At 39.8% G+C, this 22945-nt stretch overlaps 1 protein-coding gene across 4 annotated transcripts in view; it reads right to left on the bottom strand.

Moving 5' to 3' along the window:
• The window catches only part of ESR1 (estrogen receptor 1), a 381963-nt gene that overhangs the window by 5696 nt on the left and 353322 nt on the right, over positions 1 to 22945 (bottom strand). For all 4 annotated transcript variants that reach the window (XM_045865762.3, XM_045865760.3, XM_045865763.3 and 1 more), the window contains exon 8: positions 2796 to 2979. In XM_045865762.3, coding sequence (XP_045721718.1) covers positions 2796 to 2979 — 184 coding nt within the window. The remainder of the gene's footprint in view (positions 1 to 2795; positions 2980 to 22945) is intronic.

The following is a 22945-nucleotide window of genomic DNA, read 5'->3' as shown; positions in this document are numbered from 1 at the left end:
GCTCGTGCAACCTAATGAATCACATTTATAGTCACATGAAATCTGGTGTTAAGTTGTCTGAGTAACAACATATGGCTGGGGCCAAGCTTAATAAAACAGAGTTCTGTGATTTAGACTGGCTGTAATAAGGCACCAAAACATTAGTGTGTGTGTGTGTGTGTGTGCGCACGCGTGTGCCCCAGTGAGAGAGAAAATGCTCACAGCTTTCAATAGAAAAGCAGCTTCTCTCCAGCCTTTCACACAATTCCAGCAAACTCTAGAGAGCTCTCTCACTGCGGCTGCCCTCCACCATACGTTGCCAATAAAACTACCAGACGCCTGTAAATTTAGTGCAGATATGTCGGGGTATTAACTAATTAGGCTTGTTACTGCTGAAAAGCAGTTGACAGATTTGAAAATTCAGCATTTCCTACCAACAAATAAAAACCTTCATCTGCAACATGGTTTCTACAACATCTTTGGAATTCCTAGCCCAGAGTAAAAGCTAATACATTTCTTCAAGGGGAAGTTTACTCTCTCAGCCAGGAAATCTGGTTAGAGGATTGTTATTCTGACACATTCCCTGCTTCCCTCTTTGTAATATTCATAAATATAAACAGATGGGAAAGGACTGGAAATGTGTACTCTGAATGCAGTCCCCCACTCTACCTGGCCAAGGTGAGTCCTCCGTTTATGATACCAGATACGTAGGGAATCCCTGAGAACAGAGACTATAATCACTCTCTCAAACTTTGCCAAGTGGAAGTCATCAGATGGGAATTTGGAATTCATAGGGTAGGGAAAATACTCAAGTAATTCTCATTCATCCATTTACTCACATATTCATTCACTCAGCAATAATGCTGTGAGCCTACACAATATATATGACACCATATATGGGACTGTGGGGGAAGACTAAGAAAGAAAGATACATTTATTTTCTCAAGAAGCTATCCATTTTCAAGATCCTCTCCAGAGAGCGTGATTCTTGGGACTCTGATGGGACAAGCTTCTTGCCACTTGATGCATAATCTCAAGGTTTGAAAGCCCCTTAAAAACTGAGCCAACCCTCCAGACACCTTGGCCCTTCCCTCACAGCCGCTAAGAAAAGAAATTTTGCTTTCATTCCTACGGTCTGGGTGTAAGCCCAAGGTCATATAGACTTCATCACACATGGGTACCTGATCCCTAGTATCATCACTTCACCTCATTTTTATGGCCTTTCTGGAGTAAAGAATTTTTTCTTTCTCTCTCTCTCTCTCTTTTTTCCCTCTACTTTCTTTATCTCTCCCCCGCAGGCTGAGCTCTGTTCATGGGAATAGTATCCACTAAGCCTCTGGCCAGCCACTTCACGTGACTATTTGAAATGGAAATGAGACCACTTTCTCCTTTTGGCACAGAAAGGCTCCATTTCCTTTGCTAATATCCTTCCTTAACTCCTATACAAAATATTTATTGAGTGGTTCCTGTGCTAAGCCCTATGCTAGGTGGTATTGGGTACCCGGAGTATCCAAGGTGGGTTGTGGTAACTGCCTCACAGAGTTTAAGGTCTAACTGGGGCAGAGAGAAAAATAAAATGGGCAGCAGCAATCAGGAAGGATAGGGTGCAAATCCCAACCGGGTGAAGGGTCAGGAGACCCTTTCTGAAAAGAATATCTAAGCCATGATGGATTAGCTTACTGTTCACAAAAATCCATTCCCCGTGCCACATGCCCCTGATCCTGACCTTAAGCCTCATTATGTGATTTGTTGGCCAGTGGAACATTAGTCGATGTGACTCAGCTAAAACATGACAATGCACTTGCCCTTACAGGCTTGCTTTCTTGTACCTCTGCCATCACGATGAGAAGAATATGTCCCAGCTAACCTGCAGGTACAAGGAGACTAAAAGACACATGGAAGCAGAGTCACTTGGCCAACCTGGAGTCTCCCAGCTGTGCCCAGCCTCCATCAGCTGTCCCGCAGATGTGGGAGTGAACCCAGTGGGGATGGACAGAGCTGCCAGCCAATCTGAAGCTCCCCCATGACTAGGAGAACAGTTGTTTATGGCCAGAGCTCAGACTCTCAGGAAGCCCTAGAAAGTTAAGGAAGGGCTAGAGCACAGAAGTTATATAAGCAAAATAAAGGGACTAAAGCAATGAGACGTTTTTCAGGGTTTTAAATAAAGGCATGACGTGAGGAGATGTGGTATGAGATGGCCGCTCTGGCTCTGGTGTGGAGAATGGGTTAGGAAGGGTCAAGACTGAAGGCAAGGAGGTGCGTGAGGGGGCCACTGCAGAAATCCAGAAGGAATGATGGCTTGAATGCGGGTAGCAGCAATGAGGGGTGGCAAGGAGGGATCTGAGAGGAAGGGAGGAATCAGTGTTGACTCTCCGTGAGGCATGAGGCATAGGCACAGAGGTTCTCTTAGAATTTCTAAGTGTACTAGGGGGAATGTGGTGCAGGAACCATAAGGGATGCACCTAGGGCCTTCAGAGGATAGGTGTGCTCATAGACTGTCCTTGCCTGGTAGGACAGAGTGAACCACCAAACATTGCCTTCCTCCCTCAACCCGCACCCTGCGCACCCCTCCCCCCATGAGACCCTGTGTGGGCTTCCAACTGAGTGCAAATGTCATGCCCTCTAGGAAAGCTCTCGAAGGCCTGCCCCGTGCCCTAGACAGATTTCCGTCTCACCTCCCTTGCCCTCTCATGTGCCAGGAACTGCGCCAAGTGGGCTATCTGCATTCAGGCACCAGCACTTTCCAGCCCAGCGGTACATGCGTGGGGGCTGGTGTTCCTTACGGGGCTCCTGTGGGGAACCCGAGGGTGCCTCACCTCATGTGCCTGATGTGGGAGAGGATGAGGAGGAGCTGGGCCAGACGCCGGTGCTGCTGCTGGAGTGTGAGGCCCGCCTTGGCCATCAGATGGATCAAGGTGTCTGTGATCTTGTCCAGGACACGGTGGATATGGTCCTTCTCTTCCAGAGACTTCAGGGTGCTGGACAGAAATGTGTACACTCCTGAATGTGCAGAGAGAAAGTGAGACAGAGAAACTCAAAGACGATGAGGTCTAGGAGACGGGCAGTGTGCGTGGGATAGGACACCCGGTGGGCGCCTTCCCCCCACCCACAGCAATGGGGAATTTTGGGACCCATTTGATCTAAGCAACTCTACAAAATTCCTAATCAACATACATGTCTGAGAGCACTGAGAAACCCATCCGGCTTCCTGTACGTGAGCCAATTTCCAGGCTTTGACATCAGGATTCCCAGGAAAGGCACCGCTTGCCTTGGGGCAAACACTAGCCCCCCACTCTCTGTCAGGTCTGACCCCAACACAAACTCTCCCATTAACGCCCACAATAACCCTGTGAGTGAGGCGTTATTATTCCTTTCCTCAGGAAGAAACCGAAGGGCAGAAAAATGCATCAACCTGCTAAGAGAACTCCCCAGGACAAAGCAGAGCTGGGAATGAAACCCCACGTGTTGACTCCACACCACATCTGGTCATTGTTACGGAGACTCTCAGAAGACATGTGCCACTCTGGTAAGATGCACAGAGAGCAAGAATGATTTGTGCAGTGATTGACAGCTCATTTTTCCAGGTAGGATCTAATTTGCTGTTACGTTTCAGGTCAGGCTTAGGGCCTTTTCATCCTCAGCTCAAAGGTTTATGATGAGGGTGGGGAGGTGTAGAAGACCCTGGGAACTGCTGTTTTTCACTGCCAGGCTGTTTGGTTTTGGGTTTCTTTCCCCAACCCCCTCCCCGCCCCCGCTCTTGCCTTTGTTCTGGTGATAGACCCTACTTCCTGGGCCACAGGACAGAAATTAGACAATCAGGTCACTCTATTCTTTGGGACGGTATTAGCCCTGAGTTAGACAATCAGAGCTTTTTCTGGGATTGTATATGGAAGTTGTGAGACAGAAATTCTTCCCTCTAGGTTGCTGAGCTTGAAGGGTAAGAATACCCCTTTCAAGTAGTGGCCCTTTCCCTGACCATGGGGAGTTTCCACCTGCCGAACTGAGCTGAGCAACAGGGAGCAGAGGTGGAAGGTACATGGCAGTGGGGTGCCAGGGCCGGGGTAAATCTTGGCTCCAGTCACGAGGTCCTACCTTTACATTGTTTTCCTTTGACCTTGGAACTTCCATGGTATCCTTTCTAACACATGAATCCCCAAATTCCCTTCTTGCTTAAGATAGTGTGAGTGGGTTTCTGTCCCTTATAACTGAAAGAATGTGACTATTTGAGTTGTGAACTCAGCCCAGGACCAGAGGAAGGTGAGTGAGAAAGAGGTGGGAAGTATTCAGAGTAAGAGGAGGACAGGATGGATCAGTCTTGTCTTGGGACCATAAGGATGGATTTCCTATCAAGTAAATACTCCAGAAATAAGCTCCAACCTGCTTAATCATACCACGTTACAAGATGCAGATGATGCTGTATTTTTCTCCAGATGATGCATTATGTATTTAGCAACACTTCTTTCAGTCTCAACCTCTATTGAGCCCACCGGCTCTCATAAAGAGATTTCTTCTCATCCCCTCCCCTCCTGTTCCTCACTGGTACCTTCAAATTAAGGCCCCCAACGCTATGAATCCCTGACTCTATACTGGTAATGTGGTGACAAGTCACTGCTCACAGCGCAGCCCGTAGGTTGGGGATGGGGAAGATACCTCCACCGTGGAATTCACAGTAAACAGAGTTGTAATGGCCCAGAATGGAAAATGGCTAAGCTTTAAAAGAAATACAACAATAACAACAAAACCAGGATGGTCAGGATCTTGGCTTACATGCAGTTGAGTAGACTAATGTAGCTTTTGGTACCCAGGGACCCTTGGATCCAAAGCAAATAAACTACAGAACGAGTAAGCAATAGACAGGCAGTGAAATAAGAAAGAAATTGCTGGATTCCTTTACCTATGTTCCATGTGAACTGTTGATAGAGAAAGAATGTGTCCACTAGAAAAATGGGCAACTGTCTAGTGGCCCTGGGGTTAGCCTGCAGGTGATGGATAGCGGGAATAGTGGTGCACCCATGGGTTGGAGGTCAGAGGCACGTCCGAGCTCCTCTGGCCCTACCTCTCACTTCCCTCTCTGTCATCACACACATCCGAGCCTCACATCTCCGGAGGCCCTGCATCTGGCTGGATGTCCTGGGAACCTCCCAGGCCACAGAGCTGAGTTAATCCAACTTGGATGATGCCTTTTCTACCAATTTCCTTTTTTGTCACCACTGGGGATGCTGGCCTCACTCACCAATAATCCCGTTCTGGTTCAAGGGAACCAAAGACATGAGGAGCAAGCAGTTTCAAGGTGACACCCAGCCACCTTGCTCTTCCTCCATGTGAGTGCACACATGGATTCCTTCCTTTGGCAGGCTTTCATTTAGGACCTACTGTGTGCGTGCGCTATGTTACTTAATAGGGATTCCAAGCCTTATTTTAAGTGTTAATGTTTTAAGTGCAGATATTTCCTGTGGAGAAAGAATTTTCTTAACACTGACTCTTGGGCTGCAGGCCGTTCTCAGAACAAGCCTGTTTTTCTAGTCCTGGATGAAACCAATACAGCTTATCATTTCATCCTTGTCAACAGTTGCCTCCTAGCTATGTAAATATACTCTGAAATAAAAATACTGTCCTGCTGAAATGCCAATAATTGACAACAGCAGCCATCATCCTTTTGGGCTTTTCTGGCAAAATGTGGTCCATGTTGGCTGCCTGTCGCCTCTAAGGAGACGTTTGTGAGAAACAACAGAAATCCAAATTCCCAGAACGCTTCAGGTGCTCCAGCAAATACAAAACTGGGCTGCTGGTAATTTCCATATCCCAGGTGGTCTCTGCCACCCTGGACGGCTGCACCACTGTGCCCACAGCCCAGAGCCAGTGATCAGACAGTGCGGGCCTTCAGAAATATTCTTGCAACAAGGCTGGCTTTGCAACTCTCAGAGATACTCCAAATCCCCAAGATGTAAAAAAAACAATCTGGATGTCATTATCCAGTCTTAAAGTGTTATTAGCAAATCTGAGCTTCTACATATTCTGAATCTTGGCCAACACCGGGAGATGCAGGAAGAGTCTATGGAGAAATCTGATGGTAGAAAAGAAGCCACAAGGACCCCCCATATAGAAGAGATCTCAATTCAATCTTTCTCACTCTCTTGCTCTCACCGACTCTTGATTCCACTCTCTCTCTCTCCTCTCATTCTGCTTGGATCCTTCCGCTCTTCCTTCTTTCTTTTCTCTCTCCACCCCATAGGAATCCCTCTCTACCGCCGTCACTTGTCCAGACAATGGAGTCTTCCAGAAGCTGGAGGAAAGCAGGAAGGGACACTGAGGGCATGTATGCATGTGGCTGTGCCCAGAAGGGAGCACTAGCACAACCAGGCACTGCCTGCACTCGCAGGTACATCTGACTCTTCTGAAGGGAATGAGAAGTGCCGAGGCCTGTGGCTTAGCAGATGCTTCAAGACAAATTCTTCAAACAAGGACACATGTTTTCTTTTCCAAAAGGAAGAATGTGACAGTAAACCCTGGGAGAATCCTTCACTCTATGGCAGTTTGACCAAATTAAAAAAAAGATTTAAAGGGTAAAGGTAGCAAAGAAAATTCCTCAAGTCCACAGTGGTAAGTGGTCTGGGCCAGCAAGCTGCCACCCCACTTGCATCAAAAGGGACTTCTCTTTCTATCCTGTTCACCCAGCAATTAATCCGCAGGTCAGCCTTTAGGCCTTTAACCCTAAAGTAAGCAAAGAGCACTTCTGCTCAGAAATGCCTTCGAGACTGACAGTTTGATGAGCACTCCATTTGTTTTGTGCTTCACCTACGACTGCAGTTCTTCCTGGGGATCGTACTGTTCCCTGTGGGGTTTTGGGACAGTTCGCGGTTGCTACAGCTACTTAATGGGAGAGACCTGTTGGATGTCCTACAAGGTGTGGACAGTCCCAAATGATGAAGGATTTTTTCTCCTTGAATGTACTAATGAATTAATCCTACTACAAATAAAAATTTTGTCGTGAAAAGTTTTTACAAGACTGTACACAAAAAGTCCAGTATGCAGGCTGGCCATATAGAAAGGGAAGCTTAAATGGAATACCTTTTCCCCATATTTTTAAATAATTTATTCACTTGTTGCAGCCAACTGAAGGTATTACATAAGCTTTCCAACTATATGGTTAGTTGAAATGATTTCAGTGCAGGTGTACTGTTACTACAAAAGAAACATAACTGGTTGCAATATAGAGAACAGATTTAAGACTCTCCTTCTAAACAAAATTAGAATCAACTATTCAAGAGTAGACATCAACGAAATACTGTGTTATTGCCCCTATGTGTTTTTAAATAATTTTGTGGCAAAATAAGAAATCCATTTTGTGAAAAGTACATACTAAAATTATTTTGGGGTTCTTGTCTTCTGTCTTGGACATTGACATTGTCTCCAGAGGTTTCCCACAGACTTCTTGATCACCTCTTATATGTATTACTGTTTCTTTTTCCAGTTCATCATCTCTTCTCCATTGCTTATCCAAAGGATATGGTCTCTAAGGCCTTTTTAAGTTCTATATACTGAATATCTGCCTTGAAAGTTATGAGATTTTAAGATAGGATATGTTTCATATGAGAGTATATTTCCAGTATAACAACATACAGTGACTGAAAGAGAAGGTATGAAAAAAGATTTTCCATGCAACTGGAAATGAAAAGAAAGTGGGTATAGCTGTACTTATATCAGAAAATATAGACTTAAAAATAAAAACTTTAAAAACAAAGAAGGGTATTACATAACAATAAAAGGGTTAATCCAACAAGAGAATATAACATTTGTAAATATTTATGCACCCAAAATAGGAGGGCCAAAATATATAAAGCAGATATTAACAGACCCAAGGGAGCAATACAATAATAGCAGGGTACTTTAACAACCCACTTACATCAATGGATATAGCATCCAGGCAGAAAATCAGTAAGGAAGACCAGCCTTAAATGACACATTAGACCAGACGGATGTAATGGATATATACAGAGCATTCCATCCAAAAGCAGTAGAATGCACATTCTTCTCAAGCGCACATGAACATTCTCCAAGACAGATCACTTTTTAGGCCACAGAACAAGTCTCATTAAACTGAAGAAGACTGAAATCATACCAAGCATCTTTTCTGACCACAGTGGCACAAAACTAGAGATGAAGTAGAATAAGAAAACTGGAAAAATCACAAATACGTGGAGATTAAACAAAATACTACTAAAGAACCAATGGGTCAATGAAGAAATGAAGTATCTTAAGATGAATGAAAATAGAAATGTAACAGTTCAAAATCTCTGGGATGCAGCAAAAGCAGTTCTGAAAAGGAAGTTCATAGCAATACAGGCCTACCTCAAGAAATAAGAAAAATCTCAGATAAGCAATCTAACTTCACACCAAAAGAAACTAGAAAAAGTAAGAACAAATGAAGCCCCGTGTTAGTAAGAGGAAAAAATAATTAAGATGAGAGTAGAAATAAATGAAATAAAAACTGAAACAAACAAAAAGACTAATGAAACTAAGAGCTGCTTCTTTCAAAAGATAAAATTGACAAACCTCTGGCTAAATTCACCAAAAAAAAAAAAAAAAAAGAGAGAGAGAGAGGGCACAAATAAATACAATAAAAAATGAAGGACAAGTTAAAACTGACGCCACAGAAATGCAAAGGCTCATAAAAGACCGCTACAAATAATTATGTGCCAAAAAAATTGGACAATCTAGAAAAAAATAGATAAATTCCTAGAAACACTCAGTCTTCCAAAATTAAATCATGAACAAATAGAAAATCTGAATAGACTGATTACTAGTAAGGAGATTGAATTGGTAATCAAAAAACTCCCAACAAACAAAAGCCCAGGAAGAGATGTTTTCACTGGTGAATTCTACCAAACATCCAAAGATTTAATACATACTGTTCTCAAAATCTCCAAAAAATTGAAGAGGAGAGAATGCTCCCAAACTCATTTTACGAGGCCAGCATCACCCTGATACCAAAACCAAAGAAATCACAAGAAAAAAAAAGAAAGAAAGAAAAAAATTGCAGGCCAATATCCCTGATGAACAGAGATGCAAAATCCTCAACAAAATACTAGCAAACCAAATTCAATAATACGTTAAAAGGACTATCCACCATGATTAAGTCGATTTATTTCAGGGATATAAGGATGGTTTAACATCTGCAAATCAATCAATGTGATACACCACATTAACAAAATGAAGAATAAAAATCATACGATCATCTCAATAGATGCAGAAAAAGCATTTGACAAAATTCAAAATCCATTTATGATAAAAACATTCAACAAAGTGTGTATAGAAGGAAAGTACCTCAACATAATAAAGGCCATATGCCAAAACCACAGGTAACATCATACTCAACAGTGAAAAGCTGAGAAAGCTTTTCTTCTAGTATCAGAAACAAGACAAGAAAGCCCACTCTTGCTACTTTTTTTCAATGTGGTATTGGAAGTTCTAGCCATGGTAATTAGGCAAGAAACAAATAAAAGACATCTAAATTGGAAAAGAAGAAGTAAAACTGTCACTATTTGCAGATGACTATATACATAAAATACTAAAATCTCCACCAAAAAACTGTTAGAACTAATAAACGAGTTCAGTAAAGGTGCAGAACAAAAAATCAAAATTCAGAAATCTGTTATGTTCTATAAAAAATTATCAGAAAGAGAAATTAAGAAAACACTCCCATTTAAAATTGCATCAAAAAGAATAAAATTCTTAGGAATAAATTTAACCAAGGAGGTGAAAGACCAGTAGTCCAAAAACTTTAAGATACCAACAAAAGAAATGGAAGAAGACACAAATAAATAGAATGATATCCATGCTCATGGATGGTAAGAATTAATATTGTCAAAATGACCATTCTATCCAAGGTAATCTACATATTCAATGTAATCTCTACCAAAATCCCAGTGGCATCTTTCACAGAACTGGAACAAGTAATTCTAAATTTTGCATGAAACTACAAAAGACCCCAAATAGCCAAAGCAATCTTAAGAAAGAAGAGAAGTTGAGACATCATGCTTCCTGATTTCAAACTATACTACAAAACTATAGTAATCAAAACAGTATGGTACTGGCATAAAAACAGACACATAGATCAATGGAACAGAATAGAGAGCCTAGAAATAAACACATGCATACATATTCAATTATTTTAAAAGTAGCCAAAAATATACCATGGGAAAGAACAGTCTCTTCAGTAAATGGTGTTGAGAAAACTGGACAGCCATAGGCAAAAGAATGAAACTAGACTACTATCTCACAGTATCACCCACAAAAATTAACTCAAAATGGATTAAAATTTGCATGTAAGATCTGAAACTATAAAACTAAAAGAAAACATAGCCAGTAAGCTCCTTGACATCAGTTTTGGTGATGAATTTTTTGGTCTCACTCTAAAAGCAAAGGCAATAGAAGCAAAAATCAAGTGGGACCATACCAAACTAAAAAGCGTCTACACAGCAAAGAAAACTATCAACAAAATGAAAAGACGGCCTATTGAATGGGAGAAAATGTCTGCACACCATATATCTAATAAGGGGTTAACATCCAAAATATATGAAGAACTCAACTTAAAAACAAACCAACAATCTGATAAGAAGTGAGTCGATAATCTAAGTAGACACTTTTACAACGAAGACATATAGCTGGCCAACAGGCACATGAAAAGATGCTCAGTATTGCTAATTATCAGGGAAATGCAAATCAAAACCACAGTGAGATAACACCTCATACCTATCAGAATGGCTATTATCAAAAATATAAGAAACAAACAGTATTGAAGAGGATGTGGACTGTGCAGTGTTGGTAGAATGTAACCTGGTGTAGCCACTATAAAATAATGCAGTGATCTAGTTTCTTGTATTGCAGCTTTCTTTTTCACTTCCTTAGAATGTCACTTGCAATATGCCAGTTTATTGTTAGATTCAACATTCTTCGTTGATAAGAGTCCTATGAATAAAATAAATATGAAGATAAAGCTTTATTCTTTAGTGTTAGAAATATATTATCTAATAACTAGCCTCATTAGTAGAGCAATGTATTAAAACAATGTTTTATATAAGAAGCGTTTATCTTCAACACCAAATACCTATCTAAATATATCAATTACTATTTATAAAAAGAGCTTTCAAACACTCCCCAGAATATTCTTTTAAGTATGTCAGTGAAGTAACTTGTTATTTGAACACTGTTTTAATCATTACAAAACACTGATTACTGTAAGTCTTCTTGATCCTGTGGTTTGGTAAGAACCAGTAGGTTTGTATCAGATAAAGGTATATTCACTAAGGACTTGGCAGACAAAATTAACAATGTCAATTTAAGTTAATAAAAATCTCCCAATGTGGAAAAAAAAAAACCCATAGTAGGGAGGTGCCTCAAAAACTTAAAAATAGAACTACTATGTGATCCAGCTATTCTACTTCTGAATATCTATCCAAATACAATGAAGACGCTAATTTGAAGAGGTATGTGTGCCCTTATATTCATTGCTCAGTCAATAGCCAAGATATGGAAGCAACCTACATGTCCATTGATGGACAAATAAAGATGTGGTGTATATAGTGGAATTCTACTCGCCATAAAAAAGGAAATCCTATAATTTGTAACATCATGGATGCACCTTAAGGGTATTATGCTGAGTGAAATAAGTCAGACATAAGAAGACAAATACCATATGATTTCACTTATATATGGAATCTAAAAAATACAATACAAATAAAACAAAACAAAACTCATAGATATAGAGAATAAGTTGGTGATCAGAGGGGGAGGGGGTTGAGGGTGGGTAAAATGGGTAAAGGGGGTTAATTATATTGTGATGGATAGTAACTAGACCTATTATGGTTCTCACTTTCTAGTGTATACAAATGATGAATTACAATGTACACCTGAAACTAATGTAATTTTGTCTCAATTTAAAAGAATATATGTTTCTGTACATTTCTGCTCATAGTCATTCTGTGTCATAACAGATGGAATTACTTTGACAATACATATAATAAAGCCCAGCTCATATTATCTTACTTCCTCATTATTTTTTACATTTTGACAGTCTTTGGTTTTTCTTGGCATGTCTTTACTAAATCAGTCTAATTGATTTCTCTCTTCTTATCATATAAAAATAAGTTTGGTTAGTTGTTAATTTTCTTATTCTAGGTATTTATCTCTACCTGTGTTTTCATATGCTTATACTTCTTATATACAAAAGCTCCTGGTCGGGGGGCGCCTGGGTGGCTCAGTCGGTTAAGCGTCTGCCTTTGGCTCGAGATGATCTTGAGATCCTGGGACAGAGCTCCACATCAGGCTCCCTGCTCATTGGGGAGTCCGCTTCTCCCTCTCCCTCTGCCCCTCCCCTCTGCTCATTCTCTCTCTCTCTCTCAAATAAATTTTTAAAAATCTAAAAAAAAATTCCTAGTCATCTTATATCCAAACATTCATTGTGGATAGGTACAAGCATTTTCCTACATTATGTTTTCTACTGTAGTCAACTCACTATATGAGTTATAAAATCACATTGATTTTTTAAAAACTATGTGTATAGATAAACCAGTATTTATTTCATGTCAGCATGCTCAAAAGGATATGTATTTTTTATTAGACTGCTACTGTTTACTGGCAATGCTGTGAGATTTTTTTTCTCCAAAGTCTGTGATTCTCAAACGTGGTTGTCTCAGAATCTCCTAGGGAATTTTCTTTTTTTTTTTTTTTTTAAGATTTTATTTATTTATTTGAGAGAGAGAGAATGAGAGACAGAGAGCACGAGAGGGAAGAGGGTCAGAGGGAGAAGCAGACCCCCCGCTGAGCAGGGAGCCCGATGCGCGACTCGATCCCGGGACTCCAGGATCACGACCTGAGCTGAAGGCAGTCGCTTAACCAACTGAGCCACCCAGGCGCCCTCTCCTAGGGAATTTTCTAAGATACAACTGCTGAGGTTCCACCCAACCCTGCTGACTGGAAGCTGAGGGTAGCATTCTGATATCTGTGTTTTTAAAAAACTCCCATTACTGGGAAGGGAGCAGAAGGGAGAGGGATGGGGGATGGGGTGACCAGGGGATGGGTATTAAGGAGAGCACGTGTTGGGATGAGCACTGGCTATTATATGCAACTAATGAAATCATTGAACACTACAACAAAAACTTACGATGTACTATATGTTGGCTAACTGAACATAATGAAAAATTAAAAAAAAAATTTTTTTAAATAAAAAATAAAGAATTTCTCTTTCTGAAAAAAAAAAAAGAAAAATACCCCCAAAACCCTCCCCCACTGGTGAGTCTAATGCCTCCCCAGGATTAAGAGCCATATGATGACCATGGGTTCTTCATATTCTGGCCGCTGAAATGTAAAATCTTGAAAACATGGACTACATCTTTCTTCTGTGAAGAGTACCTTATCATAATGCAAAATGACTTTGAAGATAGCTTCTCTATGCGTTTCCCTGCCATGTCGGTCCTCCTTGCCTTTTTTCGCACTTCTGGCTAGCTGGTTGGAATGAAGACAATTCTTGGAAAGACCTTGGAAAGCACCCAGTCAAGACTGTGGAGCCCTCATGATCCTGAGTCCCTGAATGGTCACACTACTGAATTGGAGAAAGGGGCTCCAACACTAGCCTGTGCACGCACCCAGCATTATTAAGTAAACAAGAAATAAACCTCTATGTGTTTGAGCCATTATGCATTTTGGAGCCTATTTGTTAGAGAAGTTGTCCGACTCTAATGCAGGATGAGAAGTATTTTATGGTTTAATGACTAAATAAATGAATTTGTATTACAAGAGATAAAGTCACAGGGATGTTTGGCATATCTCCTTTTGTTGCCATTTGTCCACATTTCTAAGGCTTTAGGTTTCTTAGTTTACTGAGAAGTTATTTCTATTCCCAAATGCCAGTATTGCCACATTTTGTTACGGAAACCATGACCTAGATTCCACCCACCTCGCTATCTCCCGTCATGCTAACCATTCATTCTAGATACTAGCATAGTTGATAGCAACCGATAAGTTAAAGAACCGAGGGGCAAGTCCAGGACATGGGAATGTTTAATTAATTATGATTGAAAGATGCAGCTCCCAATATTACTAAGTATTTAAAAGTCGCTCTATGCCATGCAGGAACTGACTATTTGTTTTATGAATTGAGCAAGAGTATTGCTTTGAGCAGTATTTATCCATAGGCAGGAAACTCATCCTTCTACTGATGTGATTATTTACCTGAAAAGTGAAAAACCTGTTCATAACCTAATCCTTGAACAAGATTTACTGTTACACTAGTATTTATAAAATCACATAATCATTCAAGTCCTCTTCTAAGTGGTCTCAAAGTGAGAGGGATCACAGTGAAGAGAAGTGTTCTTGCCAGAACCCAACATGAGAACACGGTAGTCCATCTGGCATCACTGTGTACTCATGAGTACCCTCTTGGCACAGATGACTACAAAGATATCATATGCTAATGATTCAGTGATATTTTCAATTTAGTATAATTTTTAATGAAATCTAGAAATCCTAAAACGTAAATACTTTGTATGTCAATACTTTCAAGCTGACTCAAAGGACAAATCCCTTAATGACTTCAGATGGTGAAATTGATGAACTGATTAAATTGACTTGAGAAAAAATCTTAAATGTACACTTTTTAAGAAAATAATTTAAGTGCCAGCCCTGTGCCTCACTTTTTTATTGAAGTATAATTGACATACAATATTATATTATTCTCAGATGTAGAACATAGTAATTTGATACTTACATAGATTATGAAATGATCACCACAAGTCTAATTACCATCTGTCACCATGCAAAGTTTTTACAATATTATTGACTATATTCCCTGTGCTGGATAATTACATCCCTGTATCTTATTTATTTTATAACTGAAAGACTGTACCTCTTAATTTCCTTCACCTATTTCAGCCATCTCCCCATTCCCCTCCCCTCTGGCAACCACCAGTTTGTTCTCTGTACTTATGACTCTGTTTCTGTTCTGTTTTGTTTGTTCATTGTTTTGCTTTTTAGATTACACATATAAGTGAAATCCTACAGTATTTGTCTTTCCCTGACTCCTTTCACTTAGCATAATACCTTCTTGGTCCATCCATGTTGTTGCAAATGGTAAGATCTCATTCTTCTTTCTAGCTGAGTAATATTCCATTGTGTGTGTGTATACACACCTACACACACACACACACACACATATCTCACATCTTCTATATCCATTCATTTATGGATGGACACAGACACTTGAGCTGCTTCCATATCTTGGCTACAAATAATGTTCTGATGAATGTAGGGGTGCGTCTGTCTTTTTGAATTAACATTTTCATTTTCTTTGAATAAACACCCAGAAGAAGAATTGCTGAATCATACAGTAGTTCTATTTTTAATTTTTTAAGGAACCTTCATATTATTTTCCACAGTAGCTGCACCAATTTACCATCCCACCAACAGTGCACGAGGGTTCCCTTTTCTCCATATCTTCTCTAACATTTGTTATTTCTTTTCTTTCTGATAATAGCCATTCTGACAAGTATGAGATCGTAACTCACTGCGGTTTTAATTTGCATTTCCATGATGATTCATGATGTTGAGCATCTATTCTTGTGCCTGTTGGCCATTTGGATGTCTTCTTTGGAAAAATGTCTGTTCAGGTCCTCTTCCCATTTTTTTTTAATTGGATAGTTTGGCTTTTGCTATATATCTTGTATATCTTGGATATTAATTCTTTATTGGATATTTCATTTGTAAATATCTTCTTCCATTCAGTGGGATGTCTTTTCATTTTGTTGATGGTTTCCTTCACTGTACAAGAGTTTTTTAATTTAATGTCATCCCATTTGTTTATTTTTGTTTTCTTTGTCCTTTCCTGAGGAGACAGATCCAAAAAAATAATACTAAGACCGATGTCAAGGAGGTTATGGCCTATGTGTTCTTCTAGGAATTTTATGATTTCAGGTCTTATATTTAAGTCTTCAATCCATTTTAAGTTTATTTTGTATAGGGTATAAGAAAGTGGTCCAGTTTCATTCTTTTGCATGTAGCTTTTATATGTTAAATTGCAGTTGTGGGGGAGATTGGGCAAAATGAGTGAGGGGGAGAAGGAGATACATGTTCCCAGTTATGGAATGAATAGGCCACAGGAATAAAAGGCACAGAATTAGGAACATAGTCAATGATACTATAATAGTGACATATGAGGACAGATGGTAGCTATACTTGGATGAGCAGAGCATAATGTATAAACCTGTCGAATCACTATACTGTACACCTGAAATTAATGTAACATTGTGTGTCAGCTATACTCAAATTAAAAAAATGGCAGTTTTTAATTTTTGTAGTAAATTGGATCCTAACCTTGTATCTTTTAGGATAAATCCATTATGGATCTATGTTTTGCTTAAAAGGCTTATTTTGGTTAGTTGTATCTGTAACGTATAAAGAAAGAGCCAGGGTTCTGATTTTCCTATTCCTCAAACAGTCAATTACTAGGGTTTCTGAGGTCAAGAAGAAGATTTTCTGAAGGGACATTGATGGGAAATGTGCAGCCCATCTATTACAGAGGGATTTATTCACAAGGTTCCATGCAGAACTCCTAGTCCCAGTGAGCTGGCCTGGTCTCAGAAGGCCTTGAGGGCTTCATTTTTTTTCTCCAGAGAAGGTAGGCCAAAACAATCTGCATAAATTCATTTCCCTGGACCTCACATTTTCTTGCTTGGCATTTCAAGGGCAATGAGCAGCAACACAGAGCAGGAAGCAGCTCTTACACGTTGGAGCAGACTGTATTTTCCAAAGGTGACCACAATAATATTTCCCATCCAGCATGCTTCTCTACAACATGATGCTGGCATGCCTCCCCTAGAGATGTCTGAGCTATGCCCTCCCTTGAGTCTGGATGGACCCGTGACTGGCTTGTAATTTAAAAAAAAAAAAGGACTGGAAGGAATGCTGTGTGACTTCTAAGGGACTATCACACAAGGCCATGCAGCTTCTGCCTTGTCAGCTGGGATACTGGCTTCTGGAGTCCTTGCCACCTTCTAAGAGGTGCAGGGCACCAGGCTGCGGGGGAGCTACGAGCAGAGACCACAGATGATAAGCAGCACCTTCATTGATAGCTCCAGCTGATGTCCCAGCTGACAGCCAGCATCAATGGCCAGCATGTGAATAAAGACGCCTCAAGATGACTGCGCCGGTAACCATCAAACTAACCCCTACTTCGTGAGTCTCCCCATCTGAGGGATGGTGGAAAAGTGACAAGATACTCCCTCTGTGCCCTGTGCTCTCGCCAATTTCATGACCAAGAGAACCCAAACTTTTTTTTTAACCTGTTTTGGGGGTAATTTATTACCCAGCAGCAGTAGGCCCAACACACCTGGATATCTGCACAACATACCCAGAAAGGAAAATGATCCAGAAATAGGCAGATTGGAGATTGGACTCCTGTGCTGATGCATCATGAAATGAAACTACATTTGAATACTTCCTCTTCCACGTTATGAACACTACTGCCTATGAATGCCTTAATCTAGCCCTTGACCTTCACCCGTGGTATAATGGTAAGGGCCTGAACTCATCCTATCGGATACCGTGTGCAGTTAACAATTTTCTTTGGAACCCATTAGCCCTGACCACTGCCCAGCTTATTATCAAAACATCTGGATCTTCTCCTAACTGGCAACCCAAAATATCTGCATCTGGTTTCTCACCAGAGAATAAAACACTCTGAGTTCTCCATTACATTATCCTTATCAAGCCTTAATTGTGAGAAATAGACTTTGTAGAGATTTGCCCGAAGGAGAGTTTTTATGCTAAAAAACTGGTCTATTTACTTTTATTTTTATTAAAAGTCTGTGAACCTTATAATGGAATGTGTTCTCCTCTATGTTTTGGCCAAGAGAAGGAAATTTAGAGCCAAATTTGTGGCCCACTCCTAAGAACTGTACAGATGTACTTCTGTGCGCTGATTTGACTCCTGGATTTATTATTTCATTCACTCTATTTTCCTTTTTTATAAATTTTGTCAATTATTGGTTTACTCCCTTTGCATTGCATAAAATTTTAGGAAGCTAGTTCACATTTTCTGTGGAAGAGGCAATATATGCAATTAAAAAGACATCCCTCCATCTTCTGCCAAATCAATAAACAGTGTTAGTGTGAATGAAAATGTTTATAAAATATTCATCTGACTTAGCTTCAAAGCCAGAAAAAAAGTGCCATATGATCTAAGAATATATAATAGGCTGAAATGCACATGAGCTCATCCCCCCGAATGGAACAGCACCGCTTGAACACCTTGCAATGTTCAGCACTGGTTGCTAATAGATGAAGGTTGCACATTCTTCATTCTGATTTGTATGTTTATCTCCAGAGCCACAAGGTTTCAGATATACTTTTCACCTAGATATAAAACTGAAATGGCTGATAGTTCTCTCTGATTATTTTGGAAAAGATAATTAGCATCAAAAATTACTATTTTGAAGAGACAAATGGGTAGGGGGATGGCGTCTCTGGTTCTTTAGGTTTATCAGTTTCGTCATTTTGAGTGAACACAACAGTAGATGAAAGTTATATTGATAAAGTGTCAAATGACTATGACAGGTTTCTCATTTTTCCTTAAGGAGAGAAAGGTTATATTACATTGCAAAAAGGAGATGCAGAATTCCAGAATTATAGATTTAAAAGGGGCCTTAAGTTCATCTAGTTCAGTAGTTTTTAAACTATTTTGAGAGTCAAAACCTCTGAAAAATGTGAACCTCATATAAAACCCTCACATATAAACTGGGTGAAGTGAAACTTCAAAAGCAGGAAAAATGAAGGAAGGGGGCTGGATCCCACTCACTCAGCCTCTCCTCCTCCACCAGAGTCTCCTTCTAGAACACAAGTCTTCAAGCAGAAGAACATTTAAAAACCAATGATCACATCGTTGCAAATGGCAAGATTTCCTCTTTTTTTTTTGATGGCTGCATAATATTCCAGTGTGTGCATATGTGTGTGTGTGTGTGTGTGTATACACACTACATCTTCTTTATCCATTCATCTGTTGATGGACATCTTGGCTCTTTCCATAGTTTGGCTATTGTGGACATTGCTGCTATAAACATTGGGATGGAACTAGAGGGTATTATGCTAAGTGAAATAAGTCAATCAGAGAAAGACATGTATCATATGATCTTACTGGCATGAGGAATTCTTAATCTCATGAAACAAACTGAGGGTTGCTGGAGTGATGGGGGTGGGAGGGATGGGGTGGCTGGGTGATAGACATTGGGGAGGGTATGTGCTATGGTGAGCACTGTGAATTGTGTAAGACTGATGAATCACAGACCTGTACCTCGGAAACAAATAATACATTAAATGTTAAAAAAAAAAAAAAGAAGATAGTAGGAAGGGAAAAGTGAAGGGGGGGAATCGGAGGGGGAGACAAACCATCAGAGACTATGGACTCTGAGAAACAAATTGGGGGTTCTGGAGGGGAGGGGGTGGGGGATGGGTTAACCTGGTGATGGGTATTAAAGAGGGCACGTTCTGCATGGAGCACTGGGTGTTATACACAATGAATCATGGAACACTATATCAAAAACTAATGATGTAATGTATGGTGATTAACATAACATAATAAAATAAAATTTAAAAAAAATGATCACAAAAGAATGAGAAGGCAAGCCACAGACTGGGAGAAAATATTTGCAAAAGATATACCTGATGAAGGACTCTTATGCAAAATATACAAAGAACTCTTAAAAGTCAACAATAAGAAAATGAACAGCCCAATTTAAAAATGGGCCACAAAACCACAACAAATAATATTAAAATTTGCATAGAACCAGATAAGACCCCAAATAGTGAAAGCAATCCTGAGAAAGAAGGAAAAAGCTGGAGGTATCACAATCCCCGATTTCAAGATCGATTACAAAGCTGTAGTAATCAAAATAGAAGGGTACTGGCACAAAAACAGACACATAAGTTAATGGGACAGAATAGAGATCCCAGAAATAAACCCACATTTATATGGTCAGTTAATCAATGACAAAGGAGGCAAGAATATACAGTGGGGAAAAGACAGTCTCTTCCATAAGTGGTGTTGGGAAAACTGGACAGCGACATGCAGAAGAATGATACTGGACCAGTTTCTATCACCATACACAAAAATAAACTCAAAATGGACTAACAACCTAAATGTAAGACCTGAAACCATAAAAATCCTTGGAAGGACTACAGGCAGTAATCTCTCAATATCAGCTGTAGCAAGGGACATATCTGATAAGGGGTTAATATCCAAAATATATAAAGAGCTTATACAACTTAACACCAAAAAAACAAACAATCTGATCAAAAAATGGGCAGAGGACCTGAACAGACCTTTTTCCAAAGAAGACATCCAGATGGCCAACAGACACATGAGAAGATGTTCAACATCACTAATCATCAGGGGAATGTGACTCAAAACCATAATGACATATCACTTCACACCTGATAGAATGGCTAAAACCAAGAAGACAAGAAACAATGTTGATGAGAATGTGGAGAAAAAGGAACCCATTGTGCACTGTTGGCAGGAATATAAATTGGTACAGCCACTGTGGAAAACAGTATGGAGATTCCTCAAAAAATTAAAAATAGAAATATCACATGATCCAATAATTCCACTACTGAGTATTTACCCAAGGAGAACACAAACTTGGAAAGATATACGCACCCCTATATTTATTGAAGCATTATTTACAACAGCCAAGACATGGAAGCAACCTAAGTGTCCACCAGTGGACAAACAAATAAGAAAATGTGGTATACATACACAATGGAATGTTACACAGCCATAAAAAGTATGAGGTCATACCATTTGAGACAAAATGGATGGACCTAGAGGGTATTATGCTAAGTGAAACAAGTTTGAGAAAGACAAATACCATATGATTCCATTCATAAGTGGATTCTTAAAAAAATGAATAAACGAAAAGCAGAAACACACCTATAAATACAGAGAACAAATTGATGGTTACCAGAGGGGAGAGGGATAGCAGTTTGGGCAAAATAGGTGAGGGGGAAAGGGAGATACAGGCCCCCTGTTATGGAATAAGAACAGTATGGGAATAAAAAGCAGAACATAAGGAATATAATGATATTGTGAAGGTGATGATGTCATGGGACAGATGGGAGCTATACTTGTGAACACAGCATAATGCATAAACTTGTCAAATCACTTAGTTGTACACCTGAAACTAACATAACATTGTGTGTCAACTATACTAAAAAAAAAAAAAAATGGGCAAAAGACCTTAAATTGACACCTCACTGAAGAAGAAATATACAGATGGCAAATAAGCATATGAAAAGATGCTCCAGGTCATGTGCCATTAAGGAACTGCAAATTGAAACAAGGAGATACCACTACACATCTATTAGAATGCCCCAAATCTAGAACACTGACACCATGAAATGGGCAAGGATATAGAGAAACAGGAACTCTAGTAAGAATGAAAAATGGTATAGCCACTTTGGAAGACAGTTTGGCAGATTCTTAGAAAACTAAATATCCCCTTCCTGTAAGATCCAGTAATCATGCTCCTTAGTACCTACCCAAATGAGTTGAAAATTTATGTCCACACAAAAACCCACATGTGGATATTTATAGCACTGTTATTTATAATTGCCCAAACTTGGAAGCAACCAAAATGTCTTACAGGAGGTGAATAGATAAACCAACTATGGTACGTCCAGACAGTAAAATATTACTCAGCACTAAAAAGACACGAGCTATTGAGCTATCAAAAGATGTGGAGGAGTTATTACTAAGTGAAAGAAGCCAACCTGGAAAGACCATATACTATATGATTCCAACTCTATGACATTGTAAAAAAAGGCAAAACTATGGAGACAGTAAAAAAAGGATCATTGGTTTTCAAGGGAGGGAGGAAGGAGGGCTCTGTGGGCAGAGCACAGAGTGAAACCATGCCAGATGTTGCTATAATGGTAAATATGTGCCATTATCCATTTGTCAAAACCCATAGGATGCACAACACCAAGCATGACTAATGTCAACTATGGACTTTGGGTGCTAACGGTGTGTAATGTGGGTTCATCAATGGTACGACAAATGTACCATTTTGGTGCAGGATTTTGATAGTTGGGAAGGCTATGTGTTGGGGGATAGAGGAGGTACATGGGAAATCTCTGTACCTTTCACTCAGTCTAGCTCTAACCTGCTCTAAAATGTACAACTGTTCTAAAAAATAAAGTCTATAAATAAATAAACAAAAATAAAATTAAAAAAAATTTTAATGTAAAAACCCCCCAAACCCGCCTATCCCTCTCAGTGACTTTAATCATTGGAAAACAGGCTCTGAGAGGTTAGGGAACCAGGCCAGTGGGCGCTAGAGCTAAGAGGGGTTTAAGGCAGGGCAGTGAGGCTGGACTGGCCTGGGGTCACCCTGTCAGTAAATAAGTGGCAGAGGTGGGACCAGAACCCAAATATCTTTCACACCTAGCCCACTGCTCAGCAACTACACAAAGGATTTCCTAACTTCAAGGTGTATGAGAAACTAGAAATGATTGCCAATGGACTCACCTCCAGAGATATTTGAAAAAACTAATAATTTTCCTGGAATGACTTAGGAGCAATCCAGCCTTTCAAAACCGTGCAGGATGGTGTGGAGAAAGGAACATGGTGTACACGGACATCTTCTAAGAGTCTCTTTAATTAAGAACTTTCACCAAAAGGTTGACAATGATTACTTTTGTGTGGCGAAATTATGATTCCTTAGGAGATTATTTTTCTTGGTGGTTTTTTCTGTATTTTCCAAGTTCTCTCCCTTGGGCATGTAGGACTTTTGTAATTTGGTGGAGGAAAATGCTATTAAAAATACAAAATCAAAGTTCCTTTCATTCCTATTATTTCATGAGCTTTGTCAATGCCTGGACTGATGAGAGAGAAACACAGCTGGTGAACAGAAATTCCAAG

The sequence above is a fragment of the Mirounga angustirostris genome, unplaced genomic scaffold (genome assembly GCF_029215605.1).
Source record: "Mirounga angustirostris isolate CCGP_5_RB_7025 unplaced genomic scaffold, mMirAng1.0.hap1 SCAF_8, whole genome shotgun sequence".
Taxonomy (NCBI): domain Eukaryota; kingdom Metazoa; phylum Chordata; class Mammalia; order Carnivora; family Phocidae; genus Mirounga; species Mirounga angustirostris.
This window is presented reverse-complemented; position numbering and strand designations above follow the sequence as displayed.